The sequence below is a fragment of the Desmodus rotundus genome, chromosome 7 (genome assembly GCF_022682495.2).
Source record: "Desmodus rotundus isolate HL8 chromosome 7, HLdesRot8A.1, whole genome shotgun sequence".
Lineage (NCBI taxonomy): Eukaryota > Metazoa > Chordata > Mammalia > Chiroptera > Phyllostomidae > Desmodus > Desmodus rotundus.
In genome coordinates, this window is record NC_071393.1 from 115,131,182 (window position 1) to 115,158,106 (window position 26,925).

Sequence of the window (26,925 nt, forward strand, 5' to 3'; positions counted from 1 at the left end):
CTTAAGCTTAGAGGTTACCCACACTTCCTCCTTGTTTGTTATCTGTCATCTCAGTAGTTTTCCTTCTACAGTTGGGGTACTGCATTCATGACCAACCAGTTCATACTCTCTCTCTACTGAGATTTCATCCACTTCCATAGCTATTCAAACTAATGACTTCCCCCAACTCTCTTCTGAGCTGGAAATTCTTACTAGCTGCCTTTGGCCTTTCTTGCCTAGTTGCAGGTACTTCGCGTTTTCCTATCTCACGAACTGAAACATCTCTCCTCTCCCGCAGTGTGCTCGTCTCCTGTGTTCCCAGTCTCTATCAGCGTCAGCACCACCGTCCTAGTCTCTCATGCTGGGAGCCTCCAGAGTCATCCTTGCCTCCTTCCTGACCGAATGGAAGTGACCGGCACAAAGCCCTGTCCCTCCGGCTTCTGAAATGTATCTTATACATCTCCTGGTTTCCATCCCCACTCCAAGTTTCTCACAAATGAAACCTAATCCCCTGTGCCCCTTCCTCAGACTTGACATTTTTTATGACTTTCTATTGCCTGCAGAACAAAGTCTACAGTCTCTTGTCCTCTCGGCAATAGGAAGGTCCTTTACAACCTGTTCCTAACCTTCTTTCCTTCCGCCAGCCCTGACAGCCCTGTCCCCCAGCCCCCTCAGGCGTAGTCACTGGCTTGCTCCACGTCACTTGCACGTGTCTGTGCCACAGGTCATGTTGTCTCTGCCCGGAGCTCGTTTACCTTATAGTCACTGTCGAAGGTTCTGCTCAAGAATCGTATCTTTTATGTTGCCTGTCTTGACCACTCAAAATTGTAGTCCTGTAGCGCTTTGTTGCTGTCTCTAATGTATTAATTCTATATTAGAACTAACTTACGAACTTCTCTTTTTAAGATTTTATTTATTTACTTTTAGAGGAAGGGGAAGGGAGGGAGAAAGAAAGGGAGAGAAACATGGATGTGTGAGAGAAACATTGATCGGTGCCTTGCACATGTGCCCCAACCAGGGACTGGCCTGCAACCCAGGAATCGAACTGGTGACCTTTGCTTTGTTGGATGACACTCAAGCACCTTGGCCACACCAGTCAGGATTAACTTATGAACTTCTTAAGGATGCATGTAGATGTATTATTTTTTGTATTGCCACAGAAGAGTACTTGGAATATAGAATTGTGATAATTACCTGTGGGGTGAATACATTCAAAATAAAGTGAAAGAGAACTCGGCTCACAACCTGCAGAGCTCTCATCTTGTCTTGTGAACCGAAAATTGAGGTGGTTAGGAACTTGAGTCCTGTGGTCAGGCACACCTGGGTTCACACCCTCTCGGTATCACTAGCTGTTGCCGTTTCCTTACCTGTAAAGTGGTGATGATGTGGTGGTTGTGAGAATTAAATGTAAAGCACGTGCCAATCCTTGGCGCACTGTAATAACTCTTTTTTAAAAGATGTATTTATTTATTTATTTTTAGAGAGAGGGTAAGGGAGGGAGAAAGAGAGGAAGGGAAACATAACTGTGCGGTTGCCTCTCATGCACCCCTAATAGGGACCTGGCCCGCAACTCAAGCATATGCCCTGACTGGGAATCCAACTGGTGGCCCTTTGGTTTGCAGGCTGGCGTGCAATCCACTGAGCCACACCAGCCAGGGCCATTGTAATAACTTTAAGCTATTATTAAGTGTGTAATGTATTTTTAATGAATAATAGTAATACTCTATAGTAATATTCTGAGTTATATCTGTAGCCAGAAATGGCACATTCTCACATGATCTTCCTAAGAGAACCCTTTCTTAACCACGCTGATGACATCTTCCCAGCTACAGGGACTATCAGCCTGTTCTGTTGTCAGGGAGGAAGAAGAGGAGTACCTGATATCCTTTCTGTTATCTGTTATTGTTACTGTTGTTGTTTGTGCTCTTAGGATTCATTTTACCCTTTCCAAACACTGAGTTTTAGATAGGAACAGTGATACCAAAAAGGAAATTGAACTTGAAGAGTAGGAAAGAAGAAACCCAGGATGAGGATAAACTTAATAAAGTGGTGTTTGGATTAAGAGTATGAGGAAAGTAGAATCTAAGAAGGGTTCTCCTTCTAGTCCATCATTCATCAAGTGTTGTTGTCCGCCGACTGCATACAGGGCGCGGTGGGAGTGGGGCACGGGTATCATCATCGTTTAAGGCCTGATTCTCACTGTAAAGATTTTGTAAAAATTGAATACTCGAGGTAATTGTAGATTTACATGCAATTGTAAGAAATAATTATAAAGAGATCCCTTGTACATCACTGCAGGACTTTAAATCTTATTAGTAGTGAAGGGCAGATAGTTCCTTGTGTAACTGGTATAAAACCACAGGTAGAAGGCACTTCACCACTTTGGAAAAGCTCAGATTACTCTGCTTGGAGCTGCAGCAGATCAAGTTTTCATTGCAGGTATCAGTTTTAAGCCAAACCTCAAAGGATGAGTGTAATTGTATTAGGTTGGGGATGGCAGGAGAGACCCAGGGGAAGGGGAGGGTCTGGGTGTCTACAGTGAATTTGGTAAGTAATCTAGACTTCTTACCTGCACACGTATTATGAATTGGTTCTTTCTTACCTCCAATTTTGAGAACTCAGGTAATGATGAGTCTGTTGTTAACTCCAGATTGTTACATTTTATGTTTTTGATATAGAATACCTTGATGCTACTGAGAGTCTGACTTTCTGAAAAAGTGTTTCTTGTGCTTTTAGAATGACGGTAAAGACCGGCATGAGCACAGCAGCGAAAGGCGGAGGCGGGGCAACCCTGAGCCGCTGTCTAATGGAGGACCCCAGGGTAACGCACTGCAGGTGGTGGAGCAAGATGAAGAAGAAGATGAGGAGCTGACCCTGAAATATGGCGCCAAACATGTGATCATGCTCTTTGTCCCCGTGACTCTCTGTATGGTGGTAGTGGTGGCTACCATCAAATCAGTCAGCTTTTATACCCGGAATGATGGGCAGTTGTATGTATGAGTGTTTTGTTTTATTATTCTCAAGGCCAGTGTAGCATTCCTTTGCAGCATGTCATCATTACCTTGAAGGCCTCTGCACTGAAGGGCCATGAAGGCTAGAGCGTTCTTCTAGCCAGAGCAGTTGAGAGAGTGAGGGGTTATTTATTACTTGATGCTTTGAGTAGAGAGAATGAAAGCTATAGAATTATATTTCCTGTGTGGTATCACTAAGATAGGGCTGAATTTATTTGTAATTGAGCAGGTAAAGTGTTGAATAGTAACCTTTTCCATCTCTGGGCCATTAGGCCCATTGTTCTTTGCCTGGAATGTTCTTTTCTTTTCTAATCTAGGTGGACTAATTCCTATCATCCTTCTCATCTTGACTTAAATGTTAAGGCCAAAGATAACTTCTCTGATCCTCCTAACAAAACTAGGTACTTTCTGGTATTCTTTCTCATAGCAACTTGTTCTTTTTCACTTGTAACAATATGCAAATGTATATTAATTCTCCTTATTTACTTAATACCTGGTTTCCTTCTGTGCTGCATGTCTTAGCAGAGCACTTTGTTTCCAGGACGAGGTATGTAACAAATGCTCAGTGAAAGAGTTGCTAAATGAAAGGATGAGATTAATGCAAGCTGGCACTAGACTCTTGGGGAACTGTCGCGTAGATTCCCGGGTGCTACTGTTGTCAGCCCTTTGCCACCAAGAAAAATGCCCTGGTTCATGTGTCACCCAGTTCTGTCTCTAGGACTCTAGCGGGGCTCAAACAAGTTTTAAATGGATTTTAGATTTTGAAAATGGCAAGTGGCTGAAACACTGCATGGGGTTCTGAAAGCCAAGCTATTAGTCTTTGGAAGAAAGACTGAGACATTGAGTGACAGACAGACAGCGGTAATAGCCGAAAGGGGTTGAGGAATATTCTGTGTATAAGTTAGAGTTAGTTTGGCTACATATTGTAGAATAGGGGTTAGCAAGCTGTAGCCCACAGGTCAGATCTTCCTGTCACCTATTTTTGTAAATAAAGCTTTATTGTAATACAGCCATGTCTGTTCTGTTATATATTGTCTCTGCTGTTTTTATGCGACATTGGCAGAGTTGAGTGATTGCAACAAAGAGCATATCACCCACAAAACTTAAAATATTTACTCTCTAGTTCTTTACAGAAAGTCTGCTGACCCCATCATTAAAATCAAAACAACTGATTTAAATGACATAGATATTTAATCTTTCGCCCACAGAGTAGTGCAGAGGTAGTCAGTCCAGATTGGTAGAGCGGCTTCACATTCATCAAGGACTCAGGCTCCTCCTTCTTCCTTAGCTTCTATACCCCAGGTTATTATGGGTGCTGAAGCCCCAGCCTTCACTGAGACAGCAGGAAGCAGGAAGGAGTAGGGGATGAAAGGACATGAGACATACCTCTCAGCAGAATTAACTCCTTTCTTAGGAGTTTTACCCAATACATTTGCTTTGAGTAGAGAGAATGAAAGGTATAGAATTGTATTTCCTGTGTGGTGTCACTAAGATAGGGCTGAATTTATTTGTAATTGAGCAGGTAAAGTGTTGAATAGTAACCTTTTCCATCTCTGGGCCATTAGGCCCATTGTTCTTTGCCTGGAATGTTCTTTTCTTTTCTAATCTAGGTGGACTAATTCCTATCATCCTTCTCATCTTGACTTAAATGTTAAGGCCAAAGATAACTTCTCTGATCCTCCTAACAAAATTAGGTACTTTCTGGTATTCTTTCTCATAGCAACTTGTTCTTTTTCACTTGTAACAATATGCAAATGTATATTAATTCTCCTTATTTACTTAATACCTGGTTTCCTTCTGTGCTGCATGTCTTAGCAGAGCACTTTGTTTCCAGGACGAGGTATGTAACAAATGCTCAGTGAAAGAGTTGCTAAATGAAAGGATGAGATTAATGCAAGCTGGCACTAGACTCTTGGGGAACTGTCGCGTAGATTCCCGGGTGCTACTGTTGTCAGCCCTTGCCACCAAGAAAAATGCCCTGGTTCATGTGTCACCCAGTTCTGTCTCTAGGACTCTAGCGGGGCTCAAACAAGTATTAAATGGATTTACACAACTCGTTAGCCATTACTTAGTTTAATGGCCACACCTGAGTGTAAGGGAGTCAGAAGGGAACACTGGCACTGCGAATAAAAGTGTTTTATGTGAATGAGAAATAAGGGGAGCGTGGATAGGTGACATTATCTCTAGACAACACCAGTTGCAGTCACGCTAAAGTTGAAAGATAATTATAAGCCATATTACCATCCTCTGACAATCACAGCCTCGGTAGTTTACGTGGCAGATTCTGGTTCTTTTACAAATTACTAATAATCTGTGGAGAGAGAATATGCAGTGAGGTAATTTCAGTACATAGTAGCCACTAGATGGAGCCAGTTGTCTGGCTCACAACTCTCCGTATTTTAGATATGTGCTCTTATTTTGAAGCACTTATTATAGATGTCTAATAGCTATTTTCTTAGGTTAAAAATTCTTGGCTAGAGTGATGAGATGGACAGAAGTGACATAAGAGATCAGTTGAATCGAGGAAAAGAAACTTGTGTTGGAGAGAGTATGTGGTTTGGGGTATCCATCCATTAACACTTACCCGGGGCCTTTGCATTTTGTTTCGTTGTAGGATTTACACTCCGTTCACAGAAGACACTGAGACTGTGGGCCAGAGAGCCCTGCACTCGATCCTGAACGCTGCCATCATGATCAGCGTCATTGTCGTCATGACCATTCTCCTGGTGGCTCTGTACAAGTACAGGTGCTACAAGGTGAGCGAGCAGGGGGGCGGAGCTTTCCACCCTGGTGTTCTGGTTAAGATTTTATTTATTTTTAGAGAGAGGGGGTGGGAGGGAGAGAAACATCAATGTGCCTCTTGCACAGCACCCCCAGGCACATGCCCTGACTGGGAATCGAACCAGGAACCTTTGAGTTTGTGGGATACCGCTCAACCCACTGAGCCACACCAGCTGGGGCTCCACCTTGTTCTCTTCACGGTTGGGTGTTTCTGTCATATACCTTACTTGGTATAGTAAAGAAAAAAGTTTTGTATTCTAGAACTAAGTTAATTTTTAGTTTTTCCCCTCATTGTGGAATGTTTGAAAAATGCGAAAAGGCATAACTGGAAAACACATGTTTTCATATTATATCACAATCTAAATGGTTTTAACATTTTGATTTGTGGTATATGTATGACATTCCAAAGAAATACATCCTAAGACCTTTGGGATTCCATCATTCACAATTAGTGTTATGGGATATAATTGTCTCCACAAAATATAAATTTAAAAATTCATATTTTCATACTTGAGCACAAAACAATAAAGCCACCTTCAGATGCTGGTTTAAGTTCGTTGCTGATTAGCTACATTTCTTCTTCTAAATTGGTGACCATCCATTTCCTCACTGCATCTCCTACAGTAGCACCAGTTCTTTCCTTGAGAAATATGGCCGGGGAGGTTGTGCAGGGAAGACGCAGGCCAACTTGCCCAGCCTCTGCTCCCTCCTGCTCCCTAGCTCACTCTCTAGCTAAGAGCCTCACTGCTGTATTTCAGCCACCTGGCACATATTTCAGGTTCATGCCTCAAAAAAAAATGACCAATTATTGTAAGGCATAAACCTTTAGGGTCATTCTCAAGTAACTAAATATGAACTTTCCAAATATCAAAGTCTGTCTATTTCCTTATAGTGTTTATTTCTTTGTGTGTATACATACATATATAAAAATTTTATTTATTTTTAGAGAGAGGGGAAGGGCGGGAGAAAGAAAGGGATAGGAACATCAATCAGCTGCCTCTTGAACACCTCCTACCGGGCTCCTGGCTCACAACCTAGGCATTTGCCCTGACCAGGAATCGAACCCAAAATCTTCCAGTTTGTGGGATGATGCCCAACCCACTGAGCCACACCAGTCAGAGTTGTATATATTTTTTTAACATGGATAACATAAAATACAATTAGTATGTGTCCTTTCTTCACTTTTACTTTGGCATAAGCATTTTTTCCATATTGCAAATACTTAGAAAATATGTCTGATCACTATATAATATTTAACTCATTGAGTGCATTGTAATGTATTTCGCACAATTTCCCTTATTTAAGCTGTTTGCAGTTTTTCAGTATTCTAAAAAAATGTCTTTATACATAGAGCTTTTTCAGTTTTTCAAGTTGTTTTCTTAGGGTAGCATTCCAGACACGGAATTTTGAGGGCAGATTATCTGCATACCTTGGTATGCAAAATTCCCTTTCCTAAATGATACTATTAATTTGTACTTAATACTAGTAGTGAATGAGACTCTCTTGTCTTACCCCACCTTCACCAGCACTGAATTTTTAAAAACTGCTGATTTTTATAGGCAAAGCAAAATGCCTTGATTCGCATTTAGCTGATTACTAATAAGCTCAAATACCTTTTCAATGTTCATAAACCCTAAAATTATACAGTTTAACCTTGTTTGTTGAAAGTTTGAGTGGGTGGAAGTATTAACCGTCTGCAGCCTGGCGTTAGCGTGTGGAGAAGACTGAAGAGGAAGCGTGCGTGTGATGATGACGGGTAGTCATCAACACTTAGAAAACCAGAGAGCAGATGACGCAAACCCATATAAGAAGCGTTCTGCTCCCATTGCTTATATGTGCTCATATTTTAAATACTTTCCTTGATCCTGTTTTCACCATATAGATTGTCTACATATAAGTGTTTACCGGCCAGTGTCATTTCTCTGATTTATTGGAGTCACTTTGTGACTTTTATCTGGATTATGTGCTACTTTCACATTTTTGGGGGAGTGTGTGTAGGGTCATGTCCCCACCTGCACATCTTGGATATGGGCCCACAAGTTCATAACAGCTTGAAGAAGTTGCTTTTCTGAGCTGCTTCCTTTCTGTGATCTCCGTGCTACTTTCTGGTTCTTTTGGATTTCCCTGTTTCAGAAAGCTGGGCTTTATTTTCCCAACATCAGGACCAAGAAGGGCAAGGACAGAAATACGGCAAGGGCCACTTGCCTTACTCTTAGGAAGCTACAGCTTCTCCAGTCTGATGGGAGGCTTCTCCTCCCTCTTAAGTTTTAGACTCCTGCTGCCCCCTTTGTCACCATCCCAGGATTGTTTAGGGGCTGAGTATGAAAGAATGGAGAAAATGAAAACAACGTAAACTGAGATTTTGCCTTCTTTGGTGTGTAGAGACCTCTTTCCCTCCTCCTCTAGCCAGAACTAGAGGGCTTTTGCACTTGCTCTCATTGCCTTGCTAATTAATACCCACTCGGGAAAGTAGTGACACTTGAATTCACTGTCGGTTCGCTGGTACTTTTAATTCCCCAGCACAACTATCTCTCTACTTTTCAGACTGCTCATTAGTAGCATGCATTCTGTCTAGCTTTTATAGTTGCATATGGTGGGTGAAATGAGCTTCCACTCCTTTTTACTTAGAACCTATCTTGATGTACAAGGTCTGTCCAGAAGGTGTCCAGCCATGTAATATGAAAAATAGAGGCATTTGTTGAAGAAGATACAAGAAGCATTGTACACAGAACAGTAACACCTCAGTCCCCTTCAAAGTAGGCACCTTGGGACCTCACACCGTTCTCCCAGTTGCCATCAGCTGCATTTTCCTGAATCTCATCAACTGTGTGAAATCTTTTCCTTTTCAAAGGTGATTTTAGTTTTGGGAAAAGCCAGAAATTGCAGGGTACCAAATCCGAGCAGTAAGGGGACTGAGTCACCTAGGTGATTTGATGTTTCACCAAAAAACTCTGCACGAGACATGATGCATGAGCAGGCACATTGTCATGATGCAGCTGCCAATCACTGATTGCCCATAGCTTTGGCCTTCTGAATCATCTGAGTAGCTTTCATGGAGGAATGTTGAAGCTTAACGCAAAATTTGATGCAGATCTACTCGCTCATTTTGAATACGACGGCCACATAGTACACGTGCCCACTCAACAGTGTCTACTGCCCCCACTGACTAGTACCGTGATGTCGTCATCATTGTTCTCACATGCACACGCATGTCCACACTGTCCACTCTCCTTGGCTGCCAGGTTACATCGATGTGGTACACATTGTTCTCCACACCGTTCTCCTTATATTAATAATGGCTGGACCATGTATTAGTCTTGTATTGGTCAGTTTTGTGTTTCTTTTAGTTATGTTTCATTTTATTTGTTTATTTTTAAGATTTTATTTATTTATTTATAGAGACTGGAAGGAAGGGAGAAAGGGAGAGAATCAATGTGTGGTTGCCTCTCACACATGCCCTCAGCCCAGGCATGTGCCCTGACTGGGAATCAAACTGATGACCCTTTGACTCTCAGGCTGGCACTCAATCCAATGAGCCACACCAGCCATGGCAAGTTTTGCTGCATTTTAGACCATCTAAAAGGTTCATATTCAGCCAGATTTATACATTTACTCATTCAATTGTGTTGTTTTGATTTGCTTTTTAATGTTCAAGTCTTAGCAAGCACAGCCAGTTCTAAAGTTGTTTGACTTGTTTTGATTCCCAGTATAGAATAAAAGGAACTTAGAGTCAGAAATTCAGAAACTTGCCAGAACCTATTTGGAAATAAGTACTTGTGGTTTGTTATGTCAGTGGTTGGTTGTGCAATGTCTGTAAGAAGCACAAGAAGCTAAAAAAACAAACCTTAAAAAGTATCAGCCGATTGTAAATGAGTCAAAATGCTCTGGCTAAAAATGAATGGTAAAGATTTACTTAAGGGTCTGATGGTTTGCATGCCGGAAACATAACCAGGCAATACCCAGAGTGTTCCAAAGAAGAAAGAAAAGCTGCGGTTACTTAGAGTAAAAAGTACATTCTTGAGAAGAATCAGTTCTGCATTCTTAGCTTCTGGATTCGTCTGAGATGCTAAGCCCCTAGATCAGTGATTTTCAACGAGTGTGCCACAAGAATTTTTAAAACATGCAATACCTGACTTTTTAGTCGGGGACAGGGACCTCTTTTTCCTTAGACTGTCAAAAAATATGACAACAGCCAACGTAACAGTAGCCGTCCAATGTAAATGAATCAAAATTACACCTAGTTTTTGTGAGATTGGCAAAAAATACATTTTTTGGTGTGCCACAAAATTTGAGTAATTAGTGTGTGTGTGCCATGAGATGAAAAAGGTTGAAAAACTGCTGCTCTAGATGACCCGTGGTCTGGATGATGGATGTCAGGTGATCTGGTTACATGAAACATTCTTTCTCCTTAGTCCTTCAGGAAGTAATCAAAGGGTTATTTGAAGATTTGATGTATATCCAGGCTTTGATGCAAAACTAGAAAGCTCAAAAGTTTAAGTTCCCAGACTAATTAAAACAAGAATAGAATCGTTTCTTCATGCCTCAGCCTACTTGATTTTAGTAATTTAGCAGCTTGACTATACTGACTCCATTTTGTTTCTTCACTTCAAAAGGTAGAACACAGAAAAGGCAGTAAAGTTCAGGGTTTAGAGCAAACACTTGCTCTTCTGTACCAAAGCAGGGCTCTTTTCTTTCAGAGCCTTTAGCACAGGAAATCTGACTAGGGATTTTTTGCAGGATGAGAAAGACCTGTTTTACAATCTCATGTTCTGGAAAAGGGGGGAGGTGCTATTTAGTCATCATTAGAAGAGGCTTTGCGTTCAGGTAATAATTCATAAAATGATAAAATAAATGACCAATGTAAATAGTTAAACTGTTTACAACCATTATTACAGGCAAAGGACTAATTTTTTTTTAATATGTAGATTACTTACATATCATTAAGAAAATTATGAACATCTTAATGAGAAATTTTAAAAATTTCAAGCAGGAAATCTAGATGGCTAACAACAGGAGCCATATATATATTTCCTCATTAATAAAAAAAGTACATACTAAAATAACAAATTAACATTTCACCTGCTGACTTGGTAAAGATTAATCTAGCCTTTTTGTTTTTGGTGAAGTCTCTAAACCAGTGTGTATCAATACAGTGATTAGAAAAAGTTTGTAGACTTTGAGTCAGTAATTTTGCTTTCATGATTTATTCCAAAGAAAGAACTAGAAATAGGGAAAAATATTTTCATGCTATAATTGGAAAACAAAGAAACACAACAAATTTATGCGTAAGAAAAAGTTAAGTTTGGGGTTCATCTATATAAGTAGAATATTAGTATCATTTAAAAATCATTTTCATGCCCTGACTGGTGTGGCTCAGTGAGTTGGGCATTGTTCTGTAAACCAGGAGGTTATTGGTTCGATTCCCAGTTAGGGCACATGCCTGGGTTGCAGGCCAGGTTCCCAGTTGGGGGTGTGTGAGAGGCAGCCGATCTATGTTTCTTTCACATTGATGTTTCTCTCCTCTTCCCCTCCCTTCCCCTCTCTCTAAAAATAAAATCTTAAAAAAAAACTTCTAAAAATCATTTTCAAAAAATATTTTGTGGCAAAATATATCTGTAACAAAAAATTAAGTTTGGAAGAGCAGAATGTAAAGCTGTATTATTACTTGATTCTAATTTTGTGAAAAGGTCTTCACACATGCCTACACATGTAAAACAAAACATGCATGCATAAAAAATATTAATATTAACTTTGGTTATCATTGGTCGTGGGAATTGTTTTTTCCTTTTAGTATTTCTATATTTTCTAAGTGTTATATGCACATGTTACTTTTGTATTCATAAAAATGCTGTGTTTTAAAATAAACATCTCTATGTTTTCTTGCTGGAAAAAGAAAAGGTAAAAAGCAATTCTCAAGAACGATGAGAATTTCCACTTTTTAATGTTTATTCCAGCCCTTACTGTGGAGCTTAGTATGGAATACCAGTATATATCTTCCACTCTTTAAAGCTTTTCTGTCCTATAATATCACATGGGGGTTTTAGTTTTGTAACTTGGATTATTTCTAAAGCTGAGACCTGGGAGAATGGTAGGGCAGGATGCAAGTGGGCAGATTCCTTTCCGCTCACGCTTTATTGTTTGGGGGGGCGGGGTTTGCCCAGGAAATAGAGTAAGGGCTTCCTTTAGACTATTTTGTTAAAGTTGGAGTATTTAGAGGAGAATAGACAGGTGTCTTCAGGTTACTTTGATATGTAGGAGACATGGATAGAAATGTTACAAAGCAAGTACAGCGAAATGTGAATGTAGACTTTAGGTGGTATATTGGTGTTCACTTGTAAAAATCTTTAAACTTTGTAGTGTTCAAAAATTGTTATGAGAAAATGTTTGTGGGAGAACACTAGAAATTAAACTTGATCAACTTTTTTTAAGGAAAGAGAGGCAGCAAAAAATTTAAAGAAGTCTTTTTTTCACCAGAGGAATTCATGATCACAGATGACCTTGAGTGGTCAAAACAGGACCGCCAGTGAAAATCACATAAATTCTAATCACATCTAGACTTTGGTGACTTAGAGCCTGATGATCCGAACACCTGAATCTAGGGGTCAGGGGTAGGAGGTAGGAAGAAATGAAGACAAAACAATATTCTTGATTTGGAGAGGTGTTTTTTCTCTCCTTTTTTCAAGGTTTGATTTGAAAGTTATTAGTTAAGTAGCTCCTTCTGTCATTAAGTAATAAAATTCATTGAAAGTACAACAAATAATGGGTATATGCACCTTGAAATAATTTCACTTTTGATTGGAAATCACTTGGCAATTTATCATGCTTGCCATTCTGTTTTTAAAACCTCCATATTTTTAGGTTGTATAGTATTTTCCTAAATATACACAGTATGTAAAATTACCATTTAAAATGTTCATTTGTATAATAGATTATAGAAATCAAATTCTGATTCTATTTTTCACATTAATAAGCTATATATGAGTAATAGAGACTAAAATTTATATAGAACTCTTAATTCTGAATGACAGTGATGGACTTCTAAGTGTTTTAAAGAATTCGTAATAGTAATACATTCATAATATAAAATAAAAGTAGAGAGCACTCCAGTACTTACTGAAACTTTAGATTCTGAATATTCTTTTACCAAATAGTTGTATAGTTTAGAAAGCCTATTTTCTCTGTACAGTTAATGTATGCCTGCATAACTGAATATGATTTTCAACTTGATTGAATTTTATTTATCATTTCTTTTATTCAATTTATTTCAGGAATACTACAAAATTCCTCCACTGATAATATTGCTACTTTAAAGTCTAAATGTCAACTGTTGACTCTGTTGATAATTTGGTATTTTAGAATTCATTCTTTTCAAAATTTCACCTATTTCCAAGGAAACAAGTGTCTATATATGTCTTGCTGAAATTTCTGTTTACTTATAAGTTGTTCAGCTCCAAGCAGTTCTATATAAGAATGCACTGAAGCCAAAGCCATATGTGTTTGATCATTTGAAAAGAATAACATATACAGAAATAACATACTATTTTTGAAGTAAGAAATTTGTAATTTTTTAGGGTTATGGAATCTATTAATTATATTGAAATTCTTTTCTAGGTTATCCACGCCTGGCTTATTATTTCATCTCTATTATTACTGTTCTTTTTCTCATTCATTTATTTGGGGTAAGTGGCGAAATATTTGGTCTAATTTTTAGAAATCAATTCTGTTTGTGATCTCTGTTAGTCACTTAAAGCCATGTCCTTTATTAATGAATTACTTTTAAGTTGTAATTGTTTCCATATATAGGTCATACTTGGTATATATAAGACAAGTTAATATTACCAGTAGGGGTATTACCAGTGCTGGATAAAAGTCAGGAGGGTTACCTTGGGAGTGAGGCATTTCCAACTCCAAACTGGACCACCCAGCAGCCCAGGGTTCTAGCACTAGGAAGATAAATCCCCCATGACTTCTGGCTGTAAAAAACAGTGGGAATTGGGGTGGGAGAAGAAAACTGCCGGATTCTCAGAAGGCTCCTCTTAAAGGGTCCCTGCGAACTTATGACTTACTGAGACCTGCCCCTCTAGGATTCAGCACCAGGGCAAAAGCTGGAAGGGCACAAGTGGCATAAGGGAAGAAAGTGAAATGACTAAAAACCAGGCAAGTGCAGGAAATAGCTTCCTCCCAGGCAAACCTCCAGCAGCCAGGCAGTGGCATTGTCCCCTCTCCAAGTCCTTACCCCATACAGAGCCACAAAACAGTGAAATGGGTTTCTCCACCCTGGCAATCACCTAAGACTCTGCCCCACATAATTTACAGGTATGCTCTTCTACAATAGGCTATGCTACTAAGACAGAGAGTCAAAACAGCTCTATCTAATATACAGGGAGGCTGCCAAATTGAGGAGACCAAGAAATATGGCCTCAGTGAAAGACCAGAACAAAACTCCAGGAAAAGAATTAAACAAAACAGAGATACCAACCTATCAGATGCAGAGTTCAAAACACTGGTTATCAGGATGTTCAAAGAATTCACTGAGTATGGCAACAGCATAAAAAATACCCAAGGAGGAATGAAGGTTACACTAAGTGAAATAAAGAAAAATCTACAGGGAATCAACAGTTAAGAGGGTGAAGCTGAGAATCTAATCAATGGTTTGAAACATAAGGAAAACAAAAGCATTCAATCAGAACAGCAAGAAGGAAAAATAATTCAAAAAGAGGGTAGACTAAGAAGCCTCTGGGACATCTCCAAATGTACCAACATCCAAATCATAGGGATGCCAGGAGAAGAGGAAGAGTAAGAAATTGAAAACTTATTTGAAAAAATAATGAAGGAAAACTTCCCCAATCTGGCAAAGAAAATAGACTTCCAGGAAGTCCAGGAACCCCAGAGAGTCCCAAAGAGATTAGACCTAAGGAAGAACACACCAAGGCACATCATAATTAAAATGCCAAAGGTTAAAGATAAAGAGAGAATCTTAAAAGCAGCAAGAAAAAAGCAGTTAGTTACCTACAAAGATGATTCCATGAGACTTTCAGCTGATTTCTCAAAAGAAACTTTGCAGGCAATATGGGGCTGGGAAGAAGTATTCAAAGTGATGAAAAGCAAAAACTTACAACCTAGATTACTCTATCCAGCAAAGCTATCATGTAGAATGGAAGGGCAGATAAAATGCTTTCCAGACAAGATAAGGCTAAAGGAGTTTATCATCACCACGCCATTATTATATGGAATGTTAAAAGGACTTATTTAAGAAAAAGAAGATCAAAACTATGAACATTAAAAGGGCAACAAATTCATAACTGTCAACAACTGAATCTAAAAAAACAAACTAAGCAAACAACCAGAATAGAAACAGAATCTTAGATATGGAGATTATTTGGAGGGTTATCAGTTTGGAGGGGGAAGGGGAAAAATGGGGGGAAAGGTTCAGGGATTAAGAAGCATAAATTGGCAGGTACAAAATAGACAGGGGGGGTTAAGAACAGTATAGAAAATGGAGAAGCCAAAGAACTTACATGCACGACCCATTGACATGAACTGGCGGGGAGGGTAGATTACTGGAGAGAATGGGGGTACCAGGTAGAGGGGGGCAATGGGAGAAAAATTGGGCCAACTGTAAAACCATAATTAATAAAGTATATTTTTAAAAATTAAAAGAAACATCGATTGTGAGAGAGAAACATCGATTGGTTGCCTTTCATATGTGCCCCTCCCAGATGTGTAACCTAGACACGTGCCCTGGCTGGGAACTGAACCCGTGATCTTTCGGCTCTCGGGATGACAACCAGGGTCCCATTTTTGATATTTTAAATGAAGGTTTCCCAAAGCATAGAATGGTATTTTAGGTGGTATATGGCCTTTTTTCGTTTTTGTATTTTTTACAACTGTAGTCTATGGTACTGGTTTTCCATTTATATGAATGATAACTTGAGGAGAAAAGTGAATTAATTTAAAGAAAAATGTTCAATAACAGCACAGTTGATATAAGATGTAAAAATATGGAGATGGGATATGAGTATCAAATGTTGGGGAAACCTAGTTCTAACCCTAGTTCTAATGATAAAAATTATTGCACATAGATCACATTAGATCTGTGTTTAATTTGTTTAGGGAAGTGTTTAAAACCTACAACGTCGCCATGGACTACATCACTGTTGCACTCCTGATCTGGAATTTCGGTGTGGTGGGAATGATCGCCATTCATTGGAAGGGCCCTCTGCGACTGCAGCAGGCCTATCTCATCATGATCAGCGCCCTCATGGCCTTGGTGTTTATCAAGTACCTCCCAGAGTGGACCGCGTGGCTCATCCTGGCCGTGATTTCAGTATACGGTAAAGCCCAAGATGGATACTTTGCTCATCATAGACACACCTCACCGGTGTGTTTGCCTTCCCGGTTATCTTCACTTACCGAAGTGATAGTGGTTATATCCCTCAGTGCTTCAGTAAACAGTTCATTAGCTATGGTATGTTTTCCATATAAAGATTTCAATTTTTTTGAGGTTAAGTTCCTAAAAAATGTTTTATTACCACCTCCAGTTTAATTCGGTGATAGACTAGTGGAAGGACCCACAGATTTCTCTGGTCAGAAGACTGAGATTCGAACTCTGTCTCTACCTCTGTCAGCCTTTATGACCTTAGGAAAGTGACGCAGGCTGTTTGAGCTTCGGTTTCCTCACTGGGAAAGTGGGAACAGTGTTTCCCAGAGTTATATAATAAGAGTTCAGAAAATACGTCAAAAAGCACTAACAGAGTGCTTAACACATAAAACGCTCATTTAATTTTTAAGATCAAAATCAGGTTACCTGTTTTTTGTAAGTCAACTTGAGTAGAATTATTCTTTTCAAAATAAAACTTCTTTAGGTAGTGTGGGATTGGAATTCAGTACCAACCAGTGTTACATGGGTTGTGAACAGCGAGAGTGTGCCCTAGCCATGAGTACCAAGGCGGCTGTACGGGTGTGTATTCTGGCTGTTGCCCTGCACAAAAGCCAAAGAGACGCATTTGTAGAGTCAGTATGTGGTCCCTGTGTTATAACTAGGGAGTACTCTTTTATTCCTATACAGTCGCTTACTAAAATGTCAGGAGGCCTATAATGGGAAACCTCATCATCCCCACTAGATTGACGAAGAAGAAGTCTGTGGAACTAAAATTGGATTGGTTCTGTTCTCATATAAAGCTAAAGTCATATACTCTCTGTGCCTGACTTTCGGAATGACTTTAGGTTGTATAATAGACTTGCTGGTTTGCAAAGTACCCATCAGTTATTCCCTAGCTCTGATTAACAATGCCAGTGCTGGACTCAGTCCGACCAGCAACCAGTGAATACCTTGTAGTCAGAGATTGTACTAATGTGTTCTGCTCACTGCCTTTTTCAACAACCAGTTTGCCTTCACCGTCAGAGGGACGCGTGATGTCTTTGCCTAGCTACTTGTGGGGTGCTTCAGCAGTCCCAGCGTTGCACGTAGTCCTTGCAAGCACATCGTAACCACATCCAGCCTTCTCCAGAAGCTCAGGAATAATATCACACTGACGATGTCATCCTCTGCAGAGATTCATTGGACATCCTTATTGAGGACATACAAATATTCAGGAAGGAGCTCAGAAAAAAGGGATCCTGCCACTCCAGTTAAATTCCTGAAAATTACTATTATTTGGCAAACTGAGGGCTTCTGCATCTCTGACGCTGTCAAGACATAGCAATTGACTGTCTCTGCACCCACAATGTTAAAACAAGCCCCAGTATTATTTATGCATTTTGGGGATCTGTAGGCATCATATTCTTCACTTACAAATTTTACCTAAACCTTTTTATACTGTTACTCACAGAATGGTAGCTATACCCATGTGGAATTGGGGCCTCCCACAACGAAGGGCTCTAGAATCTGTCCAAATTGTAAAACAACAGCCACTCCCATTGGTGCTCCCTCTCCCTGCCCCCGGAGAATCATTCGCTGTAGATGCTTTAGCAACCTCCTCTCGTACCTCCTGAAATCTCTGGACCATCCGTGATGATTGTAAGTTGCCCATGGATTTCTGGTGTGAGAAACCGCCCGTCTCAGTTCCGTGTGACGTGCCATTAGAATGGCAGTTTCTGACTGCATACAGAGCTCTCCTAGCCCCAGGTTCTCGCATGCCTTCAGGATGTGTGACGCTCCAGATCCTTCTACTCCATATTCTCTGTATTGTGGAGGCAGGGTTCTACAAGTTCACCCCAGGCACCGGGGCCTCCTGGCTAAGTCCAAACTGTTACCCTCAGGACAGAGTTAAGTCTGGGCCCCTTAGAGTATCCCACCAACAGGAGAGGTTGGCCCCTTCCATCCTCAGTTCTTTGTCAGTTGACAAGGTACTAGAGAATGTCACCTCTCTCTGGGACCCTTGGCTACTCGGGTGCCCTTTGGGGTCAAGTGAGTGAACAGCAATGGAAGTTTGAGCACTTTATGGGCAGTGTCCATACTACACGTGATGGAGCTTACTGGAGAACTGCTGCTTTTTATTCCTTATCCGCGCGTCCTTGACCAAAGAATGGGATCCAAGGGTCAGCAAAACTAGGTGAACTTGAGGTGGTCATTAACTTCCCATGGCCAGCACCTGGCTGCACCTGTGCATTTTTACAGGTTCTTGGGGTCATTGCCAATGATCTAGACATCTGGTTCTGCCAGCGGTAGCAACAGCACTTACTTATGCAAGGTTTTCCTCTTTGGAGGATGTAACTATGAGAATCTCTTGCCTCACAAATACCCAAAATATAAATCAAGGTCACACGTGTCTCTGTACATATTAAAGCCACAATGCAGGTCTCACCTTATCCACTTTGGAGTTCCAGACATTTTTGTTTGTTTGTTTTAATATTTTATTTTATTTTATTTTTTAGAGAGAAGGGAAAGGAGGGAGAAAGAGAGGGAGAGAAACATGGATGTGAGAGAGAAACATGAATCAGTAGCCTCACGCCCCCAGCTAGAGACGTGGCCCACAACCCAGGCATGTGCCCTGACCGGGAATCAAACCGGCAACCCTTCGAACTACATGCCAGCACTCAGTCCACTGAGCCACACCAACCAGGGCTTCAGACACTGTTAATAATGACATTAACATTTCACTCCTAAAAGTACACAATGCTGGGCTCTGAACAAGGTGTTCAGTGGAATTTTCACCTTCCTTACCAGTCTCAGGCCACAGGCCTCATGGAACACCAATATGACATATAGAGCAAGTTAAAATTTAATTAAACATGCCATATTTCCATAATCAGGGGAAATTGTAATGAAGAGTAATAATGAGCCTGGTTCCTTATTTAAAAATAAAATACTAGTTCTGGAGAAGGACTGCCTGGGTTCAAATCCAGACTCTTCTACTCTGTCACTTATTAGCTACATGACCACAGACACATTACTTAACCCCTAAGTCTTAGTTATTAGGAAGGTTAAATTGAATGATACATATAATACACATAGAACAGTACCTGTCAATAAATATTAGCTGTTACTTTTTTTTCCCATATAATCCTGTGAAGTAAGCAAGGCAGTGGTGCTTGTTTTACTGCTAAGAAACCTGAAGTTCATAAAGATAAAGTATTTGCCCAAGCTTACACTGTTTGATGTAGAATGAGAATCCCAAATTCAGTATTCTTTCTACTACATTACACTGTTTCTCCATCAACCCTCTACATCTTCCAAACTTTATACAAATAATTACCTCTAGAGCTCTGAGTTCCTTTATAATACAAGACTTTTGTATCTAATATTTAGAGCAGCAGTTTCCTACCTTTTTTATCTCATGGCACACATAAACTAATTACTAAAATTCTGCGGCACACCAAAAAAAATTTTTTTTTGCTGATCCAACAACAAAAAAACAGGTATAATTTTGATTCATTCACACAGAACCGCTGTTGTGTTGGGTGTTGCCATTATTTTATTTGACAATCTAAGGGAAAGGAGGTCAGTGCCCCCTACTAACTTGTCTGGTATTGCATGTTTCAGAAATTCCTGCGGCATACTGGTTGAAAATCACTGAGTTAGAGTAATTTCATTTTTTACAAGGTCTCAATGTACTTTATTTTGTCACAAAGGTTGTTAATGCACTTTAATTGCTCCAAAAAGAAGGGAGCTTGTTACTTAGCAATTCTCTAAGCAGCGTGTCATAAAACGCAGTGACAGGACGCGCAGCCTCAGGTTGAAAATCCCATTAGTTTGGAGCACAGCAAATTTCCCTTTTTTTATCCAAAACGAATTACAGTGGAAGCAGTGAGAAGAGCAATTTCTTGTGTGTGGGTGTGTGTTTTATTATATTAATAGCAGTAGTAGTAGTATAGAGACATGACCGTTTGAAGGCGTGAGGTTTTTTTAACTAAATGTATCTGAATGATTGTAATGTCAACACAAGCTGTCAAGTCTTCCTTTACAAATGTAGCTATACCTGTTTTGTATTTTTAAATGTCTGAATTTTCTATATGCTGAATTTTCATGATAGAAAATGTAAGAAAAATTGCTGTTGATGGAAAGAGATGATTGAATCAAGAATAATTTAGGCATATTGCTTCTTCTCTGAGTTGCTGTTTTTATGAAAATATATATGTTCTAAAACCTAAACATGAAGTGCCTTTGACAGGAGAACTAAAGAAATGTTAAACTCTCTCATGGAAAGGTTTATTAGTTATTTTGTTACGTGTAAATTTACTTCCCTTTTGTTTTAAGTTCCCCTAAGTAATATTTTTAAAGGAAAGGAGATAAATCTCTTCTGCTTTTCATGTTGTGAAAAGTTTAATCAAATACCCTCTATTAACTTCCTCTTAGAGTAAAGCTTCTGTTTGTGGCTTATAGGTACGGTTTGTTTGGAAATGGCTTGTCCCTGTTTCAGCTTATTGGAAATTGACAAGTGTACTGCTCTAGAATAGTTCTGTCTTAATTATCTCTGTCTCTTTTCTTCAAACTGGGAAGACTTATTCCTAGAACCCAGTGATGATACATTGTAAACTAACCAAATAGCAGTCAAAACTAAAATGAAATTTGCATAGATTTTCTGTATGGTTTTACATATTTTGTTTAGGTTGCCCCTCCATCAGTTTGCCTGCTGTTTATTTCATACTCATTCAACATCTGTTTGCGTAAAAAATTAAACCTTTTCTGTTGGTTGATTTCTCTCTAACATATCCATTTACAAGTTTAGCCAGTACATTTTTTCAGATGTTGTTTCTGTATTTCTTCCTAGATTTAGTGGCTGTTTTGTGTCCAAAAGGCCCACTTCGTATGCTGGTTGAAACAGCTCAGGAGAGAAATGAAACTCTATTTCCAGCTCTCATTTACTCCTGTAAGTATTCCGGATGGTGTTAAATTAGGAAACAGCTTAGAATTTATAGGGACTGACACATGTAAATCTGGTCATTGTCATGGTCCTTTGTCTCATCTTAAATGCACAGCGTGTTAATGGGACTCCTGCAAATCTCTGTTGTCCTTGAAAATTACTATCTTCTACCTGACAAGAGGTTTTAATATGTGTACAGATAGAAGAAATAGTTAGAGGTTGGGAGCCAGTATTCTCACTTAAAATCTTACTAGGCAAGTGTTATTGAGTACTTGCTGTAAACATATATATATATTGTAGGTGACCCTTGCCCTCGCTTATGAAAGAATTGTACTGTTCCTTCAGAATGTGTTTGCCTTTTTTTTTTTTTTTATTTTTTAGAGTCATACTCTTCCCGTCATTCAATTGGTCACTGACCTGATCTCCCACAGAGCACTGTGAGGGACATAAAGATGAGTAAGATACTTTACCTTCCCTCAGCTCATTTGCTTACAGTTTAGAGGTGAGATAGGACAGGTATATAAATGAGTGACATCCAAGGCAGAATGTTATCAGATTCAGAAGAGACACAATCGAAGTGTAGAGAGAGTTCAAAGGAGGGAAGATCTGGCTGGGGGATCAGGGAAGACTTCTTGGAAGAGAGCATTTGATTGAATCTTTTAAGGATAGGTTGGATTTCAGCAAGCACAGATGGAAGCGGACTCCCAATGTGGGCTTGTCACAAAGAATGGCTTGGAGGTGTAGATGTGGGGCCTCTTTATAAAGTTAAAGTGTTCAATTTGACTAGAACATGAAGTACAAAATGGGGAGAGTACTTAGAAGAGTTTGGAAAGGCGGATTAGGGCTTAGAAGGCCTAGTTTAGATCTCTGTATGCTTTTCATGATCACTGGAGAATCCTAAAAGGGTCTTGAGCAGAAGAATAAAGAATAAGGAAGAAAATGTGACAGAGACCAGATGTGACCCACAAGCCCAAAATGTTTACTATTAGGCCCTTTATAGAAAGATTCTATTGACCCCTTGTTTCTGTAGTGATATTAAATGTTAAAAGAGTTTGTAGCAATATTTTTTCATACTTGCATAAATGAAATAAATACCTGCTGCCTTTGTTGCCAAGAAGGCTAGAGAAATCCATAAGCCTAGTGCATGATGGTTGCCCTTCTGTTTCTCTTACATGGGTTTGGATTTAGTTGAACAGGGTGTTGCCTGGTTGGCTTACGTTGACTTCATCACCTCGTTGTGTTACTGTATAACGTAACTTGTTTGACCGCAAGTAACAAAGCCGTGAATAAGTGTGCTGACTGTAGGATTTTCATCCTCTTTGGTTGTGCATTTCTTTTATAAGTTATAAGAGTATTAGGAACATGGGTATAATTATAAAATCAGTGATAAAAAGCCAGGGAGACATAGATGCCAGGTTTTTTTTTTTAATTGCTTACTATTACTAGGTTGGGTTTTTGGTTCATGCTGTAGGCCTGTATGGTACATATTTATGTGTATTTTTATATTATTGTTGGTGTATTTTCAGGATAAATTCCCCAAAGTGGTGTTCCTGGGTTGAAGGGTTAATGCATATGTAGTTTTATTAAATGTTCCCAAATTCCCGTCCAGGAGCATCTGTGCCATTTTTCATTCCCCCGCAATATGTGAGAAGCCATTTTGCCATTTTAAAGTATTCACGTTGTCTCTTAACTGAAATGTAACAGAGATGTGTGCAGGTATCTAGATTTGTAGAGCTATGTATTTGTGGAAGGGACGTAGAAGAGGGCAGTGGACTCTCTCCTTCATTTGTTGCTTTTCACCTTTTTTTCTTATTCTCTCTATGTAACGCAGGTTAGCATTATTAAAAGTCCCAGAAGTGAGACATAGTGTAAAGGAAACTTATTCCATGCATTTTTAGAATTATAATAAGCATCTGCAACTCTTGTGAGCCCTAGTTCTCTAATTTGGTTCCAAGAAGTAATTTTTGTCATTGAATTTATGCTATTTTAGGATATTCAGCTAGTCCAGCTCTTGTCTCAGTGGAATCTTGCTGGCCTGACCAGTGTTTCTTTCAGTTACTTTTCAGGAACTGTAAATGATGAACAGTTTTACAATAGCAGCTGCAGTTTTAAACCTACAGTAACATTTTCAGAATTTTTTTATATGCCAAAATCAAAGAGAACCTTTTGTGGTTTTTCATATACATTTACTTCTGATTGTTAAGCATTCTTAAGGGTGCTTTAAGGAGATTGGTGATCTGTGTAGAGAACTAAGGACCTACTCTCTCCATGCACGTCCTTCTGTGTTTCCCGTGCTTACCTGGACTTCTGCCTTTCTCAACAGCAACAATGGTGTGGCTGGTGAATATGGCGAAAGGAGACCCAGAAGCCCAAAGGAAGGTATCCAAAAACTCCAATTATAATGCACAAAGTAGGTGACTTTTATTTGGTAATTTCCTGGTTTTTTAGGGTCATTGTCATCTTATAGGCTAACAATGAGTAATAAAATGATGATTTTAACCTCTTTCTTTGGTCATAGATTCCTTTGGAAATCTCCTGAAAGCTGTAGTAATACCCAGAATATACAGATAAATATTAAGGGGTTCAGGTGCTGCAAACCCAACAGTACAGCCAAAGCACTGTAGGCTAAGAATTTCTGCCATCGAATCCCACTAATACCAGTATGAGGAAGTTCAAGTTCAGGCCGATTTTAAAAAGGAAAAGTGCGCTCTCCTTCCAAACACGCTAAAAATGAGAATCTCTTCACTGACATGGCCAGAGTAACTTAAAAATAATTTGACTTTTATACAGGATGCTGTTTATACTGAGAAGGTAAAATCTTCCAGGTGGACATGGCCTTCCGGAGGAGGACAGTGATGAAGACCTGGGATGGAGGTTGAAAGGTCCACGTGTAGAGACTGCAGACAATGTTAAGGAGAACTTAAGTTAGGAGTTGGTATTGGAAAGAGTTCACCAGCAAAGCTATCCATAGTCAAGAAAAAGGAATTTTTTTTTTTTTTTTTTTTTTTTTTTTTTTTTTTTTTAAGAAAAGTAAAGGACTAGCCTTATGAGGAAGCTGAAAAACAGGCAGAATAAAGGTTGGGGAGGGAAGTGAAAGGGGCCTTGCCCGAGTCTCTCTGTCAGGAAGGGAAGTGCTCAGGTGTTACAGAGTCAAGCGAGCTGCTGTTTTAGCTGTTGGGTGACTGAGAACATTCCTGTCCGAGACCCAGAGGCGGCAGCAGGCTCGTTCGGCAGCGAGCAAGGCAGCAGAACAAGATGACATTGTACCACTAGTAGGCCTAGTAGAGAAGTAGGAAATACACTGGGAATAATTGCTACAAGTCTGGTTATTGTTTTAACCTGTGTTAAGCTAAAGAAAATTAAATGGTTGGTTGTTTATGAATATATATGTTTGTATGTGTGTGAGTGTAAGTATGTGTGGCACGTGAAGGCTTTGTTCTTCTGACAAATGTTGACTGAGCACCTAACTGCACGCCTGATATTCTGCTAGGCGCTGGGGTGTGGCGCTGAAGGGGGTATCCTGTCCCTGTGGAGCTTATAGCCTATTTGGGGAGATACAGGCATTCAGCAAGTAATTCATACAGCTTTGCTAAGTCCTGTCAAGGAGAAGTGTAAGTTGCAGTGGAAGTTTATAGTACAGGCATCTCATTTATTCTGGAAAGTCAAGGAAGACTTCCCTGAGGAGGTGGTAATAGATGGCCAGCAGAAGAAGGGAAGAGCTTTCCAGAAGAGGAAACATGGGCAAGGGCCTTGAACTGAGGAGGAGCTGGATGAACTGCAGCGTTCTTCGGTGGGCCTGCTACTGGTATTTTGGGTGGGACAGTGCTTCGTGATGTGGGGGCCTCTCACAGTGCAAGACTCTCAACGTTTCTGGTAAGAGTCTTGCCCACTCTTACCACTAAATGCCCATCGTGGTTTCAAGGTATGAGAGTAACCAAACCTCCTCCATCACAGTCATTTCCAGACACCCCTGGAGGGGAGGCGCTGCCTCCAGTTGACATCCGCTGCTAGCGGAGCCAGATGCTAGACTGGAACAAACGGGCGCAGGACTCTGGGGGGTGTCTGTGCAAGGAAAAAATAGTAGTGTGGGGGGTTATCTGAGCGTCACCTCGGTTAAGACTTTGAGGATGAATTGGTCATAATGCATAGAAAATTAGTTATGGGGGAAAATGCGGCAGTTTTCTGGGGAGGGAGGAGGAACTTGTCTGAAAGAAGCATATGTAATTAGAGTATATCCTGGTTGTAGTAAAATAATTTAGTTGTAAATACTGTTTGCATTATGATAGTATAAAAACTGAACTTACCATAAAATTATGACTTATTGAGAATATAGGGAGAATTAAATTTACATGCGTGCATGATTATGGGAGCTATGCTTTATTTCTCTGTAGGAAGTGACTGAGTCTTAACCTCAAACAAGAGCATCAGAGATGGCGCTATGCACAGGCTAGTGATCGTTAGTTATGGAGGTTAATACCGAAAGAAACAGCTGAAAGGGCTGAAAGTAGGAGTGAGGAGGGGAGGGGCAGAGCAGGGACTGCTGTTTTTATTGATAAACCTTATGCTTTTACGATTTCATAAACTCCAAACCAGGGAAGATTCCAGTTTTATGGAGACCTAGTTAAGGAAAAGAATACAAATTACAAGTACAGAATTGCGAGGGCCCCTCCCAGAAAAACAGTCCGTGCAAAGCGAGGCCTGAGGCGTGCGGGCTTTATTTATTCGTGGTGAATCTAACTCTGCTATGAGCGTGTGTCACTTTTACATTTAAAAAAAGGAAAGAAAGAATGATCAACTTCACTTAAGTATTTTAATTATTTTTGATGTGTGGAACATTCTCCTGACTGGCCCGTTAAAAACGCACTTCCTCCCCCTTCCCCTCTCCCTGCCTCCAGGAGTGGTCCAGTTTTGTAACCCAGTCACTAAAGCCAGTGCCATCGGTCAGAAAGCTTTCAGCTGCAGACATCAGAAAACCCGACTTACTTGCTTTAAAACAAAGAAGGAATGTGTTCTCTCACGTGACCGGAATCCTGAGGTGTAGGCATCTGTGTGATCGGTTACTTTTGTGGCTCACTGGTGTTACCCAGGCCTTGGGTTCTTTTCATCTTCCTGCTGTGCCTCCTTAGGTATAGGCGTGGTCCTGGCCCCTGCTCCTCGTGGTCACAGATAACAGTGCAGTCCCAGGCCGCATATCCAGATAACACAACACCCAGGGAAACAACGGGGTGGTCGTGTCTTCCTAAGTTTATCTTACACAGTGAGGAAAATTCCCCCCGAAGAATTCCCTGCAGACTTTGCGCATCACACGTTGACTAGCACCAAGCCCGCAGCCTCAGAGCTCTCACCGGAAGCAGAAGGGTGGGAGTGCCATGCTTGGCTTGGCTTGATCGGGATTTACCACCAGAGTCACGTGGGGGGCGAGCGGTGGAAACCCAGACAAATCACACTCGCCCTCAGGAAGGGCTGGGGCGACTGGCTGTTGTGGAGGCAGCCAGCAGCCCCGCTACAGCCCGTGTTCTGTGGTTGCAGAGCCGCCTCTCCCAGTACAATGACAGTCAAGTAGTTACTGTTCCACGTAATTTTCTTAAAGACATTAAGAATTTTGTTGAATATTATTGCTGAGTATTAGTGATTTCTACTTTTCTTGAAGGCACAGAGAGTGAGTCACAAGACCCTGTGGCAGAGAGTGATGATGGTGGCTTCAGTGAAGAGTGGGAAGCCCAGAGGGACAGTCGCCTGGGACCTCATCACTCTACGGCTGAGTCACGAGCTGCCGTGCAGGAGCTTTCCAGCAGCATCGTGGCCAGCGAGGACCCAGAGGAGAGTATGTGCATTTCCCAGGGGAAGAG

General features: G+C 40.3%; 1 protein-coding gene across 1 annotated transcript in view; it reads left to right on the plus strand.

The window, feature by feature from the left end:
• Positions 1-26,925, plus strand: part of PSEN1 (presenilin 1) — a 56,229-nt gene that overhangs the window by 21,585 nt on the left and 7,719 nt on the right. The window contains exons 4-10 of the mRNA XM_024567402.3: positions 2,716-2,969; positions 5,605-5,746; positions 13,383-13,450; positions 15,885-16,105; positions 20,984-21,082; positions 23,400-23,486; positions 26,727-26,900. Of these exons, the coding sequence (XP_024423170.1) occupies positions 2,716-2,969; positions 5,605-5,746; positions 13,383-13,450; positions 15,885-16,105; positions 20,984-21,082; positions 23,400-23,486; positions 26,727-26,900 (1,045 nt within the window). The remainder of the gene's footprint in view (positions 1-2,715; positions 2,970-5,604; positions 5,747-13,382; positions 13,451-15,884; positions 16,106-20,983; positions 21,083-23,399; positions 23,487-26,726; positions 26,901-26,925) is intronic.